The sequence below is a fragment of the Daphnia pulicaria genome, chromosome 6 (assembly GCF_021234035.1).
Source record: "Daphnia pulicaria isolate SC F1-1A chromosome 6, SC_F0-13Bv2, whole genome shotgun sequence".
NCBI classification, from domain to species: domain Eukaryota; kingdom Metazoa; phylum Arthropoda; class Branchiopoda; order Diplostraca; family Daphniidae; genus Daphnia; species Daphnia pulicaria.
Genome location: NC_060918.1, coordinates 12,036,999 through 12,059,881, shown reverse-complemented (window position 1 = coordinate 12,059,881; position 22,883 = coordinate 12,036,999). Strand labels below are relative to the sequence as shown.

Sequence of the window (22,883 nt, the reverse complement as noted above, 5' to 3'; positions counted from 1 at the left end):
TAAAATTGGAATTCTCGCATCGTTAAAATAATCTTAAAAGTTCACTGGAACACAAAGATCGAGTTACAGCCGTATTCTCTGGAACATTTGGAATAATTTCCGGTTTTTTGTTTGTTTTGTTTTCAGACCTCTTCCTAAGTATATAAATACATCTCTCTCTCTCTCTGATCTTGAAACTGCAATTCATACAAACGCACAGGGATCAACCAGCGAGATGGAAATAAATAAAAAAAATGGTCAAGGGAGAAAAAAAAAACTCGAATTTTATGGAAGAGAGCGGCGTTGGTTTGATGGGTTGCCTGGCGTTTAACGAGCACCTCGCGTGCCACCGTGTGTATAGCTGCAGCAGCAGCTATATACCACACGTGGTGTAGTTGTATAGACCTCCGGCTAACAGTCAAATAGCATCAGCTAACAGCTCGAATTGCCGCTCACGAACGGCGACATGTTTTATATATTGGTGATATAATAACAATTTTAACAATAACAACACACATAACTTGCACGTGTTTTACGCCGTTCCGAACGGCAACAATCCAACAAAAAAAATAATGTCGTAAAGAAGAAAGGAGAAATCATCGACTAATTTCATTTAAGAACTGAAAAGAATTGGAATAAAATTCAAAATGAAGAACTCCCTCAACAGCCCTGCTACTAGAACGTATTAAACTGCCCAAAAGTTTAACAATGGCGTGATTTATGAACCAAAACAAACACCCTGGATCATCTGTTACTTCTCCAGCATTTCCGATCGGTGTCCTTCTCTCAGCAAAACAAAATTTTAACTATTTCGAAAATAAAAGTAAGTCTAAACGACGATGGTTTATTTACAGTAGAAGGACAAAAAAAGGTCGTTCATGCTGGGCCGGACATTGTAATCATTGGCACCATCATTTTTTGGTGGGACCAATATCCCGCTGATATTGTGTTGGTCGCCTAATTTATTCCAGCGCTATACGCTTCTTCGTTTTCTCTCTGGCTTATGTCTCGGGAACGAGACGACAAACAAGTTAAATGAAGGACAGTATAGTGCTGACCACTGTGCAGATGTATTCAAAAATAGAATCGGAAGCGCCTGCTGGTGTGTGTTCGGGATGGAGCACACCACACTGCACATGGAGATGTTAATCACAGATCGTACGTGATTGGAAAGGTACAAGCAAAAGCTGATGGTGTACAAGACGACTCACTTGTCTCTCGACACAAGCTCACACCCCCCCGGTGCAGATTTCGGGGGGCGAAAACAATAGGAAGTGGAGATGAAGGAAGAATAGGAAGAGACGGCGATACCCATCACGACCACCAAAAATCTATTTCTATTTTCACTGTGTACACAGAATAGTAGCCATCAGTCCACTCGCTGCAGACTCCAGCTGAGAGGAGAGAAAGAGAGAAAATCGCAAAACAATTGGTAGCGATTACCATCAATCAATTGTGTTGTTTGAGCTCTCTCTATGGGCTTTAAATATGGAGGCATGTTGCCTTTTTCACCCACACACACACACACACTCAGAAATAAAAAAAGCTAGGCTAAAAATATAGATAAAGGCGAATGAAAAATGGAAATTTGAAGCGATTGTATACGATTATCATTTTTTCCCCTATATGCTCGAACCGTTTTCTACTTTTTTACAATCATTGAAAAAATAGGGGCGGGTCCAAGGAGAAAAATCCACACTACCGGTTGTAATAATAACTAATAACTATCGCAACACGGAGCCTATGGTGTATAATGCACACTTATGATGAAAACAAGATACGGGGAAAATTGATAATCGAAAAACCGGTTGCCCAGGTTTTTCATTTTTTTTTTTTTAGTTTCGGAAAAACAAGCAAACAAAACAAAAAAGAAAAAGGAAAAAAGAAATAAATCGAGTTGAATTCAGTACAGTACACGGGAGGGTGTTTGTTTTTTTTCTTTTCTCCTGGCTCAAGAAGAAAAAAACAAGTTTTCCAGAAGGAAATGTTATAAAGAAAAGAATTATAAGAAAAAGTGGACACGCGCCGAAGAATCCACATACACGCGACGCCAGCAGCAGCCGCGCTTGAATCGCGCGCCGTTCTCTTTCTCTTCCTTTAGCACTCCTGCTGCTTCTTGCTACCCTGTTGCAGTTGGTTCGGATGGTGGGTGGGGTCAGGCAGGGGGGAGGGTGGATTGGAAATGAAAAAGAGGGTGGTGGGGAAAAAATACACGCTTATCTTACCCCAGGCTATAGGGTTCATTGTCAGGGAGAAAGAGCATGGGGTACAGGGGTAGCGTAGTAAAATAACACAAGTCCAAAATCTAAGCTCCGCCCCCGTTTCGGTGTGTGTTATTGTGAGGGAGACCGGTGAGCAGCAACAGCGGAGGGTACAAGAGGAAGCGGTTGTGGCTGGAAAACAGTCATTCGGGACGAAGCTCCCGAGCTGAACGGATTGTCCTCCTTCCTACGTCCTCTCTCTCCACACACACCGTTTTCTTTGCTAGTGCCTTTGACAGCCAAAACAAACAACTTGCACACTCACATCCAACCTTACTCGATCCAGTTTTATCCCAAATTCGCAGCGGTTATTCCTCAAGTGTTTCTTTCGTTCTCCCATTCGACAGAACAATTTCTGAAAGTGAACACACAAACTGTTAACCGAGTTCTCTAAAAAGAAACAAAAATGATGATGAGCAGCCCACAGAAGATGTCCCCACCAACGATGATGTATTCGCCAATGAATTCATCTCCTGCCGTCATGATGCAGTTCAACAACAACAACAACCTGACGCCAACCAAATCGGGCGGTGCAAACAAGCGGCCCATCCAGCCTGCTGTCGCCGGTGCTTCGGCCGGCAGCTCGGCCAAGAAGCGCATCCAGTTCAACAGCTTGGGCTACGTCCTGCCACCGGCCCCACCGGCCTCCGTGGCCCGGCGCAACGCTCGCGAGCGCAACAGAGTCAAGCAGGTCAACATGGGCTTCGCCGTTCTGCGCCAACACATCCCAACTTCATTCTGCGAGGCCAGCACAGCCAGCGACAGCGGCCGATCGTCCAGCGGAGGTGGCAGCAGCAAAAGCCGCAAGGTCAGCAAAGTCGACACTTTGCGCTGTGCTGTTGAGTACATCCGCAGCCTGCAAGAAATGCTCGACTCGGACGGGTGCAGCGACTCTGCCTCGTCCACTTCGTCCAGCGCCTGCTCCTCGTCCGAAAACATGTCACCGCCCGCTCACCTGCAGCCAAAGAGCTTCACCTTCGGTGTCCACCACCAGCCTTCCGTCAGCACGTCACTATCACCTTCAAACTACAGCGACGCCTCATCACCAACACCTTCGTGCTACGGCTCCGAGCACTCGTACTACACCGCCTCGTCCCAGTGGGGCGGCTGCGGCGGCAACAACAACAACCACAACAACATGGTTGTCGGTGTCACCAACGATCTCTACGACGTCTACGATGCCCCCGACTTTGCCACGGAAGCCGTCGATCCACCCAACGAAGACGAACTGCTCGATGCCATTTCTTGGTGGCAGCAAAGCCAATAGATCGCACAGGTAAATTTCTTACTTCAATTTCCGTTTTGGGGCAACAGAACATTTCTTTTTGAGATTTCCTCCTCTCTCTCTTATTCCGTTTGAGCACAAAAGCAGCGAGCTTTTTGATGGATCCTTTTCCGTAGTGATGCAGGAAGTAGAAGCGTTTGAGAAGGGAAGAAGAGGTGTTCCTTCCATTTCCTATTGCCTGTATTTATATACTAGATATATAAATATAACACGCGGACAATGCAAGAAGAAATTGTGACGCATTTTTCTGCCCCTACATCCCCAAGTCTTGGTCACACTGAAAAACTTATTGGGTCATCCCTCTTTTTTCTCCCTTTTTTCTTGTACCTCCAAACAATTGTGGCCATGGTAGATCGGAGCTGAGCCTATATTGGGAAGGGATTTTTCTCTTATATATCTATTCTATGTCCCTCTTTTCTGCGAGCTACAAGTAGAAAGATTTAAGAGTTTGTGTGAGTCTACAAGTAGTGAGAAGTGTATGCACAGTTCGACCCCATGGGTCGATCTCCGGTCTCTACTGTGTGCACAGGGGGAATCCATTGTCACGTTGGGGTTCGGGTCCTCTTTTCATCGCCAGATATATATCGAAAGTTTCTTCTTCTCAAAATACTATAAAGGTCTAAAAGCCCGAATGTATAGCAATGCATTCAAACGGATTTATAAGAATAAGAGAGAGAGAGAGAGAAATAGGGTGGGACGAATGGAAAATTTTGAGCTGTGAAAATGTTTGCCTCGATTTCATATCTAATGTTTTCTTTTTTTATTTCAACAGAAATCCATTCGGAAAAGACGCGCGAATTTCGAAAAAGGAAAAAAAAAACACAAAAATATTCACTGTGATATTAGTACTTCAATTGTTGGCACCGAGACCAGTACATGTAGCAGCAATACGTAAAAACAACGAGGCGGAGTGCTGTCCGACATCATGGCAGACGGACCGAGCCGATCGCCCCAAAGACGGACCGAACAAAAAAACCAACAAAACACAAAATTGGGTTCAATAATCGACATTTCCCCATTTTTTCTTCTCATCTGTCAAAGAGACCAAACCTAGTGCCCTCCATCATGTTAACAAAACGAAAAAAAAAAAAAAAAAAAATGCGAACTGGATTTTGAAGCCCCGTCCAAAATTTGTTCGAATCCACTAAGAATGATTTGCATATCAAACTTGCCAGCCATCAAGTGCCTGTGTCCTTCCAAACAAGAACTTCCCTGCTTTACTTTCCTTTCTTTTTTGAATTGTATATTGTACACACGAGCGTGCCTTTTCATCGACGTCTTCTTCCTGGCCTTTCTTGAAATCTTTACTTTTACTTCTTGATTGTGCCTTTTTTTCAAAGTTAAGTGCTGATGCCGAAGCCAATTGTTTCCCTCATAGTGTGCTATACATAGACCATATTGTATAGTACATCCTCGACTCTATTTTCGTGATGCTCAGTGAATTTGGAAGAAGAAACAAAAAAGAAAACCAAACAAACAAAAAAAACTTAAATTTTTTTCCAACATTTTGTCCATGAAACGGATCCGGAAGTTGGTGCCAGTCCGAGTTTCCCGTTTGATTGACACAGAGATCCTGCTTGATGGCTTTATTACCTTTTAAAACAAATGTTTCGTTTTCTTTCTATATGCGGTATTTGTTTGCCCAGAGAGAAAATATCAGTGATGTACATATTATACAATAGCTCCCAAACTCCCAAACTGTGCCGTTTTTCACTCATGCGGAGACGCCCACAACGTTACAAAAAAGAAATAACCATTCGCCTTCCAAATTTATTGTGCATCAATGCCAAGTTATTGTGTTTTCAATCTATAAAAATGAATACATTCTCTACTGCAGTGCAATTACTATTTGTTTTTCTTTAATTTTTTGATTATTGCCTTTATTTAAAAAATAAATAAAGGAAAAAGGAAAAAGGAAAGGGAAAAAAATTAATGTGAACCCAATAGTTCTAGCACGGCACACGTGCAGAAGCAGGCAGAAGGCGGAGATACAAAGAGGACTTGAAAAAGACTGACACGCGTGACCCGCATATTCCATTATCATGTGATATCGGTGGTAAAGGCGGTATACGCGGAGACCTGGGAAATACCGAAAGACAACCCATCTTCATGGGTCTGATAAAAATGAATACATCATATTGACAGCATATTCACCTCAATAAACAAAGACTCCTGTGTACCAAAGTGAATAAGACTATATACGTGGCCGACAAGATTGATCAAACACCTTGACACACAAAAGCCGGTAATAAAGCTGGTAATAAAGTCGTCCTATTTTTAGACGCAGCAATAGAAATAATTCGATGAGACAAGATTAAAATAAGACGTCTGAAATAATTTTTACACACACAGAAAAAAAAAGTCATTTCGAATTGCCCTATTTCACATGCACTGTCGACCCCAAGTCTAAAAACTGAACTTGGAAAATGAATCAAACGAAACTGAACTTAGAAAATCAATCAAACGTTTCGGCTGCTCTGAGGCAAAACGGACCGAGAAAAAAGAAACCAGACAAGTTGCTTCATTTGCCTATCATCGAGGAGAAAAGTGAAAAGATGAAATCTAATTTTCAAATCCACAGAAATGATGGAAGCCATAAATGGGAAACCATTTATGACGATTCAATTTTCATTTCAAAATTTCTATTCAATCATCAGGTATCGATAACGTACGAAATCAATAAATCAAAATAGTTGGGGAAAATTTTTTGACCGAGTTATGCGGGGGGGGGGGGGGGGGAGGGGACAAATGCCTTCAAGTTACTACTTGAAGCGGTTGGAGAAAGGTATTAGGGGAAGTAAAATCTGAACTAGGAAAGTCAATCAGGATCACCCAATCACTAGTATAAAAGCAAACATCAATCTTTCACGGTTTTAGCCTACCAGGAAAAGGTTAGAAAAGGTCATGATGACCAGACCACAAACAAAACCAGACAAATTGAATTTCCGCGTCCACGTTCGAAAATGCAGCGAGGCGGCTTCGATTTAATTTGGAAAATTCAAAGGCATTATCAAAACACAGATGAAAAAGCAAAGAATGAGAGGGGGTACAGGTGAGACTCTTTTAGGAATATATTACGAATTACTTAGGAAAGCCTTTGAGGGGGAATACTTTACGCGGTCTATTTTCCAGATCCAAGTCAAAAATATAGACATCGACCAGGAAAGTCAATCAAAGAACTTACGTTTCCTCTCAGATTGACATTCCGTAACATCTGTTTTACAGGGAGGATGGGGTTGCAGGAGAAAGAAAAAAAGTCACGCGCAAGTCAAGCTACGGCGTAATGCCAACCTTATATTAGGACCAGATGTTTGATCCCCAAATTGGATTGGGCGGCATCCCAAATAAGGGATTCCATGTGCCCAACCACAAAGTCCGAGTTCATGGAACGGCGCCAAGTTTGATGCACCTCCCATTCCCTGACACTATAAATTAAGTTGACTATTAAGGATTCCAGACTGCCCTCAATGATGCTGATGCCATTGATATTAATGACAATAAGTAGAGAGATAATCAACCAGCTCGATGGGAGGAAACTGAGAAGGCAATCGGAAAAGAAACCCCCCTTACTGGCCTTAACCCTAACTATTTAAAAAATAATTAAATGCATCTTGGCTTAAGTGATGAATGCCACTGACATTCTCAAAATAATCAAAGATACATTTCCTTTAATAAAATGAGGCAGGTGATAGATGAAATTGGGTTTATCTGAAATTTTCAACAGCCGGCACGAGTACGCAAAGACCCACGGTCGAGGAGGGGCGAAATCAACAGGTACGAGAGTATTATCATCCTATAGTTTGAATAAAAATGTCAGCAATGTCTTGGAAAGCGGAGCAATCAACGATGGGTCGGCGTTTCGCCAAGTGCCAGCACTAGACAAATGACGAAATACCTTTGTCCGTAATTTATCGCTCGACACCTGAAAAACTCAGCAGTCGACCGTGTTGTTCTCTGGGCACTAGGATCCCGTCTCTTTCGACAAAGTTTCTTGTTATTGGCCGGCAAAAACCTGTTTTGCAATAAGACAACACGCAACCTGCTCGCCGATTGTCTTCACCTGAACGTCAAGAAAAAGGGACCCAGAAGAAGATGACCCCAAGAGGTTGGCAACGGAACCGTTATTGGGGCTACCACTTGTCTCTCTACCAAGTTGAAAGAAAGGGAAAGAAAAAAAGAAAAACGAACAGCCAAGGTAAAAAACAGGTTCCACTAAGTGGAATTGTGCCGACCTATTGCCACGGTCGGCATAGTGGTAGTCGTGTTGTGCCGCACAACACGACACTTTTTTGAGCACTTTATTCTTCCAGAAAGGGAGGAACAAAAGTAAAGAATTTAAAAAGAAAACTCACTTCTTTCTTCGTTACGTAAGCGTAAAAGAAGAAACAAGTGGACCAGTGTCAAGTTGATGTATGGAAACAACGTCCCTCGGCGCAAAGAAACAAAAATTTAACAACACATCGTTCTGTCTCTATTGCGCTCAAAGGACACCAGCAGGGCAGCAATCAAACTCCAATAAAAATGATCATAATAGAACTTTATACTATATCTTAAGTATTTCAAGTTCATCTTTGTTTGGAAACGACACTCGCCGCGCAGACAGCAAGTGAGTCGGGGTTTATTTTTCCGTCAGAAAATAAATTCGACAACAGATGTACCGCGCGTCACCACCAATGTCCACACGGCCAAGCCGCGCATAGAACATGTCATAAATATTTTTGTCCAAGAATAACAAAAAAGAGGAGAAGCCGATCATGAATGAAAAGCAACAAAAATGACTATACCGTCGTGTTTTTTTTTTCTTCTATCCTTCACTGAAAATTTTTCATTCGATTTCTGACCTTATGTAGAGAGCCCTATACACAACGCAACCCCAGTCCACGTTGAAAGTATGATTAATGATTGGAAGCGAGCGGTCTTTTTTTGTAGGGGGAGTCGGACGATTGGAACGCAGTATCTCTGTGTATAGGATAGACATTCATCCGAGAGAGAAAAAAAGACTCGTGTCGGGTCGTAGCATGCTCCAAAGTTCCTTGTTACAAGAAGAAAAAAGACAACGCTCAAGTTGTGTATACATTCATATTTGTTCGCTTCATCCTTCTCTAAGAACGTAAGATAGCGTGAAACGAGATTTTGATACTGGCGGTAGTATCCCATTGATACAGTCCCCTATACACAATTCCGGCTGACAAGCATCAAATACATCAACAGGCTCAGCCGCTACCATGCAACTTGTATTCCTCTTCTTTTCAGAACGCCATTCAAGTTTTTTTTTAAATTCATTTTTTAACATTCATAACGCGTTTGTTGAGACTAGGACAATCTCAAATCACTATTAATAACGGTACTCCCCCCCCTCCAAAAGAAGCAAGTTAACATGATTACAAAAATATCTATTTTCAAGATTCGTTACATGATCCATACCAACCCCACCAAGTGCCAACACGTTGGATTCAATATGAAAATCTAAAAAAAAAAAATTTCCTGGATGACATATTGGTGGTGACTTGGTGTTTACAGGATGAAAGTAGCGCGTCATAGAGACCAATCCCGACCCCTAGCTGATGACATTTGCTTCTACTGCTGCTGCGATGAGCCCATACAAAAAAAGGTGTGAAAAGCAAAGACAGCTGCTGAGCATCAAGTGGTACGCACCAGAAACCTGCATCAAGAGCAACAGCAGCAGTGCCCCAACGATTTAAATATAATAATAAAATAAAATAAAAAAGAGTGAGAGGATGTGACCTAGATACCCTACTTTTTGTTTCATTCACACACATCACACATGAAGAAGAGACAGTGTGGTGTTGGTCTGTTGCTGCACCGGAACACACACCTGGTGGGCGGATGGCTATGCGGGTCGTCGCTACACCTCTGGATGTCTCTCTCTCCCCTTTCCAACCGACCCAATATGACCTGACTCTTGTGTTCTTATTCTTCTTCCGCCCCAAACGCCATATGAAAACTATTTGGTTATTATATGTGTACATGGTGGATACTTCAGTTATTGTTGCAAATTTTCCAAGGTCCGACACACGCCTTCTTTTCGCTTTCTTCTCTTGTTCCAATACTTTCACCCATTGAGACCCTGCGCCAAAACCGACTGGACACACATACCCTTGACCTCATGCTTGTCTGCTGTCTCTTTCCCAATCGTAATTAGCCCATACACGTTCCATTCTCCTCTACGGTTCATTTCATTCATTCTTTCATTCATACCACACAGCAACTTTCGACCTATTTTGACCTAACAGACACACAGGGCCCTCGACAACTGCGGCACTCCAGCTGTGGTTTTTCCGTTTGAATGAATCCCAAGGTAAAAAGAAGATAAAAAAAGGGAAAAAAAGGAATAAAGAGAAAACTGGAATGGAGCCTGTGGTTTGATTCACTCCGATTCTTACAATAGAGAGACGAGCGCTGGTCTATTAAAAGCGATGGACACGTGACAAAATTTTCAAAAAAATAACCAACACAAAAATTGTTTCTATAAAAAGAAGGAAAAAGAAGACTTAGAAAAGCGCGAATCTATACAGCAAATAAAAATCCCTCTGTTGCTCCCACAGCCGACGGACATTATAGTATATACACTGCGGATAGATATACGCTTGAGATAGCGGAAAAAGGCCAAACGAAGAAAAAAAGGGTTAGGTCAATTCGGGGCTGGCCGCAAAGACCCAGACCCCGCGCGACATGTTGTCCACCCCATTGAGCCGTACCGAACTGGAGCATCCATAGGCCTATGGACTTAACCATTATCATTATTAATTTTATTTGTATTCAAAGCGTACGCCAGAGTTTTCAGTGCCGCCTTTTCATATATCTTTTTTAAAAATATGAATATGGTTATGCGGAAGGTGTAGCGGTTCTTCTTTCGTTTGAATGCGGGGAAGAAAAAAGATAGAGCGGTCTCTCCTCAATTTTTAGTTATTATAATCAACTGATTGTGAGCCGATGGTCTCGGAAGAAAAAGAAAAGGGGGCGGCCACCATTGATTGTCCATTTGAGCGGCGCGAGCGACCGCCGCACCGGCAGCGGCTTCTGTTTGACGGACTGAGAAGAAAATAGATGTGTGCATTTTGATGAATAGGTTGAGCGAGGCGGACTGATCTGTCTCCTCCCGTCTTACGACTTGTTTGTTTATTTTCTAAATTTGTTTTGAGGGATGGACATTTTGGTTTGGAAGGTACTGTATAAACACACATCTCTTTCGTCGCGTCCTTTTCTATTTATTTAATTCCCTCTTTTTGTTATTCTTAATCTTTAACTGATATTTTCCCTTTTTTTAAAGAAAACAACACGATCAAAAGGGGAAAACATTATTTCGCTCACGACGCTCCAGTGAATCTCAATGAATGTTTACTTGACTACATCACGTTTGAATAACCCATCGCCTATCCCCACAAATCCCCTTTTTTCGCTACTGGGGTAGTATCCGATGTCAACCGTCTGCCGACACATCTAGATTCTACTATAATAACATTTACGACAATCCGTGAAATAATTGAAAAATAAGAACAAGACGATTTTTTCTTTAGCGTTAGCGGTTGCTTTCGATATGAGGGCAGGTATCAACAGGTATCGAAACCATTTCCAAGAAGATGAGAGAAAACAAAAAGGGGCTGTGGGGGTTGTGGTGAATATTACACCCGACACACAAACAGATACAAAATGGAATCGACCCAACCAGAAAGAGACGGAGGAGAAAAACCCACACAATCTTCTTGGCGGTGTATATACAAGATCCGAGTTTATACACACCTATTACGATGAGGGTACCCGTATATTAAAGAGAGAAATAATAAGGGAAACACTTTTTAGGGTTGTTGCGCGGCAGCAGCAGCGGCGGCGACACATCCCCATGCGACTCCATAATAACTACTCCATGGGTAGTATCAACACGGTCTCAACTCTTTTACATTATTGTACACATTTTTATTTTGTACGACTCATCCTCTCTCATGCCACCCTCACCTGCCACCCTGACCCTTTCTCTCACCTGCATGGATCGATACTATTTAATAGCGCCTAAACAAACAACCCCTCCATTTGATCCGTGTCCAGTGAATATGTGGTGATGATGATGATGCTGGGTGCCGGAGAATTTCACCTTGAAATAACTACAAACAAGAGATCGGAAACTAGAAAAATGTTCGGTACTTGGTGTGTGTTCGACAATTACGGATATCTCGGCGATTACATTCAAATTTCAGAGTTTTTCATCGTGAATCACGCGCTGCCGGGGTATTGGGGGTTTTGCCACACCATTTCTCGATGATTCAAAAGTGCCCGTGGCCTTGATTTGTCAGATGCAAAGCGTGGGGCCAAGGCAGTCTTTAGATTGATTGTTGATGGGTAAAAAATATAGTAGCGATGATCTCGCCCGCCAGTTATTGGGCGCGCTATTACGCAGGATATTACCGTCCCGCATGATTGCTGGGCAAACAAACACGGCGCGCCGTTTCATACAGGAAATTGACAGACGTAACGAGCTCGAGAAAAATGGCGCGATAACGAGCGCAGCCTCTGCTGCTTCTCTCAATTCCAGGATTCGAGATAAGAGAGAGAGCTATCGATTTCTGCATTAGATGGAAAAGCCAGCAACAAAACATGAGGGAAGATGAAGGTTACGTGGCGCACGCCAACGATGATCAGCACCCATCATCAATCAACGAGTCGATCGATCCATAATGGTCAGCGCGCCATACACTTTTGCATAAACGGCACCTGTCAAATTTACCGACTGTATGTGTGCTGCTGCTGCTGAATACGCAGACGTAAAGGTTGCACAACAACATCGACGGCTGCTGAAATCAACTGCTGCGGGTTTTTTGTAGTTTTTTTCTCCGTTCCCCGATTTCCCAAGATAGCCGGGTAACAAAAAATCGAACTGACGGACAAACAACCTAACCCTTGGCTCCGTTTGGATGAATTGGCCCAACATCCAAAACAAACTGGAAAACCTCAAAAACACAAAACAAAACAAAATAATATCTAGAGAAAAGGTGGCCTACACACAAGGCAAAAGTTGATATCATCTGGACGTCAAAATTCTGTCAATCGAGTGACAGCTAGAGGGACAACAAAAAACCCGGCCTGTGTTTCAGTTTTGTCCGACGACAATGACGAAACAGCAGGCTCTGTATGCACGCAATCGTGATAATGAAACGATGACAAAAGCTTTCTTTCTTTCTTTCTCCTTTCTTTTTATTTTTTCGTTTCTTTCAACTTTTCTCTTTTTCTTCTGTTGTGTGTCTGTGGCGTGTGTTTGGATTATGGAGGGATGCCATAAGAGACGACGAGTCGCTGGTGGCGGTGGCGACGATATTAGGTAGTCGAAGGTCCGGTCAGCAGCTGATGGCCCACGGGCCAGCACGCGGGCAGCAGGGTCAGGTCGCCACCAACCGATATACCAGCACCAGCAGCACTAGTTTACTACGGCGGCTGCTGCTGCTGCTACGTCTATCCATATCCCTACGCAACCCACCACCACTACCACCTGCCCTTATACCCAGATAGAAATAAAAGATAATAAAGTACAATATCATCAGACGTTTGCTTCCTCTCGCTTCCCCTCTCGCATTGCTCCTAGTGTGTACATAAACCGGCTGGCGTACGCTCCTACTCCCGTCCTGGGGAATACTATTAGGCTATAAGCTAGTCTGCTGCCAGACGTCTCTACCTTTTCTGATACACCTTAGAAATGAATTTCATTTTCATATTCAAGAATTGGTCTCCTTATTTTTCTAAAAAATTTCTCCCATTTGACATGAATACATAAAACAAGAGGGCAGGTGACGTTGCGCGACGAATTTCCGTAACCAGACAAGAGAAAACCCCCGGACAAAAATTTGAATTTGAATTTTAAAAAAATAGAAACTCGTGTGTGTTACAACTCAATCAGCTGCTGAGAACTTAAAAAAAAAATAGAAAAAAAATATGACGTCAGAGTGAAAATCATATTAAAAATCGACGGTTCGAAAAGTGGACTCCAATGGGGCCACAATAGCCTTCCTGGCTAGAGTGAGCGGTGTTTGATGGTAAAAAGGAACACGAAAGAGAATGGCCCGTGTTCTTTAATGGCTAGTCAAATATCGGCGATAAGATAGCAAAGTGCGCATAGATGCGGGTTGGAAAGGCAATACACGCGTAAGCATAACGCCCCCGTGACTTTACTTTTCTCGCCGTTGCGGCAATCTCCTCCCCACCCCCCTTTCTGTCTGCGAAAACGTTTAAAACCCAAAGACGACCCTCACTTGTTCGCGTACAAGCAAAGCCAATTAAGGTGTCAGTATTTTTGTTAGAAAAAAAAATAAGCAAAAAAGAAACAAATTATGAAAGAAACAAATGAAGGGAGTCGAGAAATCTACACGTCTATCTATTCTATCTTGTCTGTCGGTCTTAATGGGTTTTTCATTTTTCTTTCACCCTGTCCCACCCTAAACAAAGGGTCGAAAACGGAGAGCCCCACGAAAAAATAAAAAAATATCTACAACGATGGGTAGTGCCAGTCTGGTATACCTGATGCGATAAACGTGTCCGCTTTCTGCACGAATCCACACGACGGTCGGCCGTAGACACGCAGCATCAGTCTCGGATGACGGCGGAAGGAAAATAAAACACGCGCCTGCCCATTGATTTTCGCCACAAAAGAATCTTGACTAAGTCAGCAAACAAACGTCAAAAGCGAAGAATACCTTCTTTTCAAATTGAGGCTTCTTTTTTATTATTATTGTCGAGATTGTGATGTATGGTCCGTGATGGCGACGATATAACATTGAAAATCGTCGACCGAAGAATAGAGTCGACGACAAAGATTTTTTCGCAGTTCCTCACCCTTACAGCCATATACGGAAGAATAAAGAGGAAAAAGAAGTCATCTATCCGCAAACAGACAAAAACACACATCCGGATCTACCCACACACACAATGTCAAGCTAGACGGTACCGTTCTTTTCCCTTGAATCGACTTTATAGCCCCACACACACACAAACGCGGAGACCCTTCTTCCGCTATGTATTTAGCCTGTAAACCATTTACATTTGACAGCAACAACAAACGAATTTTTGGAGAGAAAAAAGAGGCGAACTTTGAGTAATGATCATCACAGGCGCAGGAGTCGGCCGACAGATTAATAATATCGAGCCCACCACCAAAACACACACAAACCTGTGGCCTCCTCTTTTTTTCCCTTAACAAAAAAATAACATCAAACACGCGCGTTCCATTCGAAACTTCCTCCCCCCTCACCCCGTCATATATGTAAAAGAGCATGAAATGATAAAGATCTGCCAGCACGTATGACTGCTGTTGCTGGTTTAAGAAAAGGACAAACTCTTTTCTTCTTCCAGTCGTCCGCAAAATACACAACGACAAAAGAGAAGGAAAAAAAGGGCAATAAATGAAGGGAAAACGAAAAAATCAATAAATCTCTTTGGGGTGCAAATCAGTCGCTTCACATCTCTCAGGTTAGTCTGTTTGACCAGCGGTAATCGACGGTTCGGTATTGGCCCCCTTTTTCTTCCTCTTTCTATTTCTCAGAGAGTGTAAAAACCCCCTTCTTGTAATGAGGTGCCGAACCAAAAAGACACAGTGGGGTCCACCAAGCCAAAACTAAAAAAGACGAAGACAAAATCTTCCAAGGTGGGCGCGCGCCTATACACAGCAGCATTTCATTCAATTGAGATGCAAAGTAAAACGAAAGCTTCAGAAAGGGATGAACAGTATACAGACTACACAGTCAAGCCTTCATCTTGAAAAAAGCAGTAAAGATTCAGGTCATTGCATTCCGAGATCCATCTCAGCTTTTCAGCCTAAATGTACTCTTAGATCAAGATGGCAGCGATAGGATAACGGCGATCAGCTGCTCTTCTTCCTCTTCCTATGGCATCAGCCCTCCTCATCTCTGCTCTCCATCTCTAGACCCTTCAACCCCCAAACTCTGTCCGTAAGTCTCAATCCTGCCATTGAAGAATAAACCACTGTAACCCAGAAATCTCGTTAAAAATCAGTTAAATCTACCACTTGATTTTCGGGTTTCGAAATAACGAAGTAAAAAGATAAGATAAAATGGACTACAATAAACTTTGGATCGAAAGAATAGCTGTGGAAAACTCAAAGCTCAAAATCTGTGAAAAAAGTTTGGCGACACGACGACCAGTGTACCTTCATTGACACCTGGCTTGCGCACGCCCGGCTTACTAGAGACGAACCTTTGGACATGATGCAATCAAAATCAATCAATAAGGAAGATTATCAGAACAAACACATTTGTCACTCCATTTCCGAAGGCACTTTGGACTCACGAAAAGCAACCGGTTCAAAGTCAATCAACTATCAAAATATTTCATAGCTCGACTAACGAAGTGAGTCGTAATAAAACAAAGCCGAAGTCACGATTCTGGCTGCTTCCATGCCTATCTGAATAACGGAATTTATAACAGGCACCTCTATTGATGGACTATGCATTCCCATGCGACCACAATTGACAAATGTGTAAACCCGTGTAATTGGAAACGACACTTGTAAATTTTATCCAAAAACATCACTTGTCTCAACAGTTTCCTTGCTCGTCAATATTTTGACATCCTGTCAGCCTCTTTCGAATGTGATCCCCCCGAGGGTTTCGATCATAATCGAAAAGAATTCAAGAGTCGGAAACAAACAAAAAAAGAAAGCAAAAAGTAATACAAGAAAACAAAGAAATGTTTCCCCAAAAATAAAATGTTGGATATTTATAGTATGGGATTGAGTAGATGGCTGTCTATTGAAAATATTCTCCTTTCTTTCCGTTCTCCATTTTTTTTTTAAAAGAAGAACAAAAAAAGAAAGGTGGAAGCGAGAAGCGAACGGAGACAATAGCTACCGACCGGGAGCCTCAAGAGGCCCCCAACTGCTTCCTTGTTTTTGTTACACTCGGTGCTGATGACGTATGACGTAGTTACAATACAACATACCGGCCAATCTTATTGGGTACACGAAGCTAACAGAGAGCTTCTTTATTTTTCACAAAAGAACTCAATTAATAAGAAGCAAAAAAGTAGCCTATTACTACTACGGTCTGAAGTAAATAATGAACAATAGATTGGATCGAGCCAATCGAGCGTGACGTTTCGCATCATACGTGTAATCACCCCAAGACGCTGCTGGGCCGCCCGACAAGACGACGACGGCAAATAAACGGAACCCCTCAAAAGAGAAAATTGACAATGAAAGAAAGAAGGGAGTTGCTACTGGTCGATTGAATGTTCCCTCTATTCTATTCAACGAAGGAACATCTTACGTTAAAAAAAATGGAGAATGCGAGCGCTTTTCTATTATGTAATCAAGTCTCCGGAAGTCTCCGAAAATAGAAAAGGGGATGCACATACAAATCAGATAATACTATAACGGCACGCGTGCTTCACTCAGCCCTTTCGAATGAAGCAAAAAAAAAATTGAAAAAAAGGGTGTACACTACACATTTCTGCTCAGGCGAATTTGGGGAATTTAATGAAATTTTCGATCGCCATTGATCTAAAAAAATCACGGGTGGGCTCAACCCCAAAATATATAGGTAAAGGTGGGCGAAGCAGCTGCATGTAATTTTTTTTTCCCAGATACCGGTGATTATCTCGATTCAGTTCGGTTCATAAATATAGGCGATATCAAATATGAAGGGGTGGCGTCCGTGTGGTCCGTTTGTCTGCCAGACTGGCCAACCGAACCGCCAACAGCTGACGAAACGGGCGGCGACCAGTCGCCCAAACCGAAACACCAGCAAAGTGCCATACAATGGCAAAATATTGACACAGCAGCGTCTCTCCCGCACGCGCTTCAACGGCCGCCGCACGTCAGTCAATCGCGCAGTGATTGTGACAGATAACGATGGTGACAACAAACTCCGGGTTTGCGCCCACACACTTCTTTCTAGTGAATCAACAATTGAAAACAAAAACCCCCAGACAGATTTTTGTTTGCACAAAAGATATTGAGAAATTCATATAACGGAGCAAAAAGATGATTGAATCTTCTATAATTTATCGAAATTCAAAAATGTTACGTTAATAATTATGAGAAGTGGTGGCATGACATGGCATGGAAACCGTGGGTCCTTAATTCATTATTCTTTCATATTTCCTATTTTTGTTTTTTTATTTGTTCCCAGACGAAACAAAACAAAATAAAAAATGAAAAGAAATGAGGGGGCAACAAAACAAAAACAGAGAAAAAAGGGGGGCAGGTGAGAGGAAACCAGGCGATGAATCGCTTGTCAGTTTACATATGTCCCACTAGGTTTGTTACTGGATCGAATTGTGCTAGTATGACGTACAGCCATTCAATATTATCTCGGACACGAAACGCCACATCCGCGCAATATGGAGCAAGCGGCGGCGGCACCGCACGGAGGGAGCAAATATAATAAATGAAAAACGGTAAAAGGGGGGTTCCATTTCTCTTTATCTCTGTCACGATATTACGCTAGATAACACGACTGTATCTTTACTGCAGAGTAAGCAAAAAAAACTCTAGAGCCGCAGCAGATGATGGACATGGTTTTTTAATCGTCGCTTCCGCTGTCCATCAGGAAGCCGGAAGGAAAAGGTTAAGCCGAAAGAACAGCATCAAGAGCTACGCCGGCCGGCCTCACAGACACACACACAACACAAAATATGATGGAAGGAAAGGAAGTAAAAAATAAAAAAGGAAGGAAGTAAAGGAAACTGAGTAGTATGGAACTTTTGCTGGTTGTGTTTGTGTGCAGTACTCGGACGTGGTATACCTGAGTTTTGTTGACACGCGTCGAGAGTGTCTATATTTGAAGCCGAGGCAACTCGGCGGAAACGGACCCTACTCTTTCTCAATTGAACACCGGCCAAATTGTTTAGTTGAAAAATGAAAAAAAAAAAATAGGATATACGAAACACTCAACGGTGCATTACAATTTAGGAATTGTAGAGTTCTTCGAAATACATCGGGATCGCAACCTTTTGAAAAATGGCCAGGTGTAGAAAACAAAATTTACAGTTTCGTTAAAATTAAGTTTATTTTTGTAACGAAAAAAGTCGCTTAATGACTCGAGATAACGGACAGAGTCGTTCGACAGGTTTCTTGAAAATAAATCAATACCACCTATATGATACACCTTTGGAAAAGAATACCAAAGTATGCCCCCATTTTGTCTATAGCCCGTGTTACTCGACCAGTCATCCCCTTCGACCTTTTACGACCATCTCCACATTCGATACGCATTCAAATATAGATAGAGTAAGAGATAAGCATAAATATAGACTTACCAAACGAGTGAGACCTTTTACTTGGGGTTCGGGTCACGGCGAAGCGCCAACCAGACGAAAGTGGGCACGTTGAGGCAGTATAGATGAAAGGAGAATAGGAGCTTCAGCTTCTTCTTCTTCATTTGTATTCCGTTGGATCATTTCCAGGGAGGTGATGCTGATGCCGACGAAATCTCTCCATGCCACCCGAATCTATCTAGAGAAAAACAGGATATCAAAAGTTGAAATAAATAAATGAAACAAATAAATCTAAGGATTGTTGTTGTGGGGCCTGAGTTGTTTATCGTCGATAATAGGAAGAATTGATTGAACCAAACAGCAGGGGATCCAAGAAAAACTACAGTTTCTACCGTTATATTAAGACGTTTGTAACGTTAAGTTATGGATGACGAGGCTCTGAATTTTACCATGTTCACCATTATTCACTACACCAAGCATCGGCTCCTTTACCCCATTTTATTGATTCAATCTGCATCTCACCAACAATTCGTTTTGACCATTTCTCAGTTGAATATAAAGACGTTCAGTTCTTTAATCTGGAATTAAAACAAACCTACGAAAATCCAACAGAAAAATACAGCTGCGTCAAACCTTCCCCCGTTATCTAAGAGTCGACCCTCCTGTTTTCTGAGGGTTGTATAGGAGATTTTGGCATAGGTGGTACGAAGAGAAGCCGGGCAGAGTAAGCAGACACCTTGTGTAAACATTCAAATCGATATTGACCGACACCCTACTCCACTTTGACGACGATGCACAGCTTATTAGGCGACTACATTACCACTTTACCAGTCAGTACACACCACAGCCATTGGAGACAAGTTGCAGCCATCGATTGTTTGTGTATACGTAGTACGGAATGACTTCTTCCACATGCTTTTCTACCTGAAAATGCCCACGCAAACACATCAAAAAGTTTCACGGCCACGTGTGTACAAGTGAAAAAGTCATGGACGCCCGACAGTCTGGCACCTGATACGTTGGACAAAAAGTATCACACAAAATGTCGTCTCCTTTTGTTTAAGGTGACAATGTCGAACGTATTTTGGTGATGATTAGGAACTGATTACGTTTCACTGTAACTACTTACACAGAGTGTGTATGGGTGGTCGTTTACCAACAGGGCAAAAGTCTAGTTCATAGAAGATTCACACTTTCAACTTTCAGTTTTGTCTGTACGTAATGGGCCAAATTAAAGTTTGGTGGGCCGTAATCACAATTTAAAGAAAGAAACACACCTACGACACAAACATACCTCAGACGTGAAAAGCAAGTCAATTGTTCGTAGCACATGATAAAAAAATCAAATAAATTGGTGAGCCTCTGAATCAAACCGCGTGAAATCGGAATGACTAAACTTTTGGACGTTGTCAGTTTTCGTCAGATTCGCCAAAAGAGGCTGGGGAGGATACTGGAAAATGTGGAGGGCGTTTCGAATTTTGAACACTTTTCCTCTAGTTTCGTAAATGGAAGAAAAATTTAAAAATTTATTTACTTAAATTTAAGTTTTAAGTATTAGGCTGTTTTATTGTCTTTATTAAACCCAAAAAAAGGGAATAAAAATAAATTCAATTCTTTAGAACTGACAGCGCGAATAAATCTGTCTCACGAATAGTTCTTTGTCTGGATTGACAGTAGGAGGGATTTCATAATTTCTGTGTAAACTATCGTTCTAGATTAAATTGAAATGAAAAAAGAAAAAAACCTGAACATATTGATACGTCAATGACAATTATTTCTCAGCAAAAGTTCCTAGACCGTTAAATATTTATCGGTAGAAAATTCACTTCAACAGGGGAGGCAACAAATTTCAATAATTCAACGGTTTTGTGAAAGAAGATTTCCATAGATTCAATGTGTTACAGCGTAGTAAACCAGACTACATTCAACAGTTTCTTTCGAGTTTTTCAAAATAATTTATACAGTAATAATGTCATTTAAATAGACTACGAAAGTATACTATATACCATCGAGTTGTGTTGATGGGTGAGAAACATGGCAAACTGGTTACGGTGTGCGGGTCACCCCAAAAAATACCCCTCTGTAATAGCCTAATCTTTTTTCTTCCTCTTATGTAATATCGTCGACATTGCACCACTTCACCCAACTTTTATTTTTTTTTCGGAAATTTCATTTTCTTCTTCTTTGTCAAGGCTCTTTCCCCATTTTTTCTCCCTATTCAAAGGGCAGATTCTCCCCCCTTATCGTTCACCTAACGAAAATGATGATTTTTTTTTTCATAGGTGAGTGTGTGTGTGTGCACTATATCCCGGGTTATGTGTACAAAGTAAATTCTCTTCCCCCTTCAGTCTGAAAAAAAAAGTAGATCCAGATCAGGATTCCTTTTCAAATGTTGCTCCGGTTTTATCCCCCCCTTCTTTCGTCGGAGTAGCACAGCACACATCAGATTTTCAATGGATGTTATAACTGGCAACAGGATGATGAAGAAAAAAGTAAGAAGGAATAAATAAAAAATTTCGAGCAGTTCTCAAGGATTGTCATTCTCACAATGATTCGGCCTTTTATTTTTTATTTTTTTACTTTGTATATTTATTGATTATTTTTTTTCTGCTTTCCTTTGAGATCATGTAAGAAACGTATGGGCCGTTCGTCTAAAGAAATGGAACGGAAAAAGGCGACGATATCCACCGCTGTTGTCCCCCCTCCATCAGTTTCTTTTTTTATAAGATCGAACGGGCAAACAAAGTTGAATATTAATGAGCGGATATGTTTTGTGTATTATTACGTACGATTGGACTAACGTGATCTCAGGCTCATCCAAACATAATATAAAGTAGATATAAAGGCATTTCAATTTAAACGGGAGGGGGGGGGGATGAGATCAAGCGATCCGACGGCGGAGTTCCCAGTTCACTGAACCGAAAATTGAATTACAATTTATTAGGCTGTGTAGAATAAAGAGAGCGAATCAAAATGAATCGGGTCAATGAATGAAAAGGAGAGCGAAAACTTTTTGACCTCAAGAGTTTTGAATGCACGAACTCCAATGGAACCGCGGGACGATGCACAAGGCTATATGAGTATCTAATCAATTAGAATAGCTCCAGCAGGGTCGAATCACATGTGTAATAATCATCTCGACTGAGTGAATAAGATGAAATTTCCAATTTTGTGTGCGGGAAAAAGCAATTCGAAATTCTGTAGAGTTGCGCAATAAAATGTGCATTTATATAAATGTTATCAGAAGGTGGTGGACACGCATAAGAGAAGCTCGTCTCCCCCCTCTCCTCTTCAGATTGTTATAGAGGGTCCCAGTCTGCGCCCACACAAAGAAGAGACCCCCTCTTCTGTGGGGATGCGAGCCAAAAATCCATTGTGATGAAAAGTATATTCTGAAAAACCCCCCAATCTTTTTCTCTCTCTTGATGTGAAAGAAGAGAGAAAATCCTATAGATCGTGTCGGCTTCACCATTTTTCAGCGGGGGGAGTATACCTTATATGTACAATACAGACACTATGTGTCTTTTACATCTCTCCGGCTACTGCTGGCCCAAAGTTTATGAGCCAAGGGCTTATAGAAGTCTCTCTCTCTCTCGTGCCGCCCTTTAGAGTCCACTTTTTATTTTTCTATTCTGGTCATGGATCAAAAATCAGAAAAGATGTATTTATAAAATAAAATTTTTGTCGTATAAATAGAAAGGTGGAATCTATCAATGACGACGGCAACATGAAGGAAAGAATGAAAAGATGGAATGAAATAATACACACACAGAAAAAAAAGGATTCCAGAAAGTGTGTGGCGCGCTCGAAAGAAGAATGTCTCTTCTTATTCTTCAACAAAGCACCAGAAAACGTCATCGGGCGTCAATATTTTACGAAATGAGAAAAGGTATTATATATATAGTAACATTTCATATGAAAAGTCCTCTGTGTATGGTGTCATCCAATCCTAACCAAATGATTAACTTAGCGCGAGCGCTGTCATCAATTGAATTTCAGCAGAGGACTATGTGAGGGTATGAGAAAAATGATGTAATAAGCGAATCCGTATTAGGTAGAAATAAAAAATAAAGAAAAATTCGGAAGATGTTAAAAACTGACGTTCTGTAATCTTTCATCGGAAG

At 41.7% G+C, this 22,883-nt stretch overlaps 2 protein-coding genes across 2 annotated transcripts in view; both read left to right on the top strand.

Moving 5' to 3' along the window:
* The window catches only part of LOC124344219 (extensin-2-like), a 271,667-nt gene that overhangs the window by 60,271 nt on the left and 188,513 nt on the right, over positions 1-22,883 (top strand). The window lies entirely within an intron of this gene.
* Positions 2,357-5,367, top strand: LOC124344209 (achaete-scute homolog 1-like). Its single transcript, XM_046797711.1, has 2 exons — positions 2,357-3,516; positions 4,298-5,367. Exon 1 carries the CDS (start codon positions 2,647-2,649, stop codon positions 3,505-3,507), a length of 861 nt encoding a protein of 286 aa, XP_046653667.1. The 5' UTR covers positions 2,357-2,646; the 3' UTR covers positions 3,508-3,516; positions 4,298-5,367.

Coding starts and splice junctions, on each gene's coding strand:
- LOC124344209 (XM_046797711.1), top strand. CDS start 2,647: ATGATGATGAGCAGCCCACAGAAGATGTCCCCACCAACGATGATGTAT.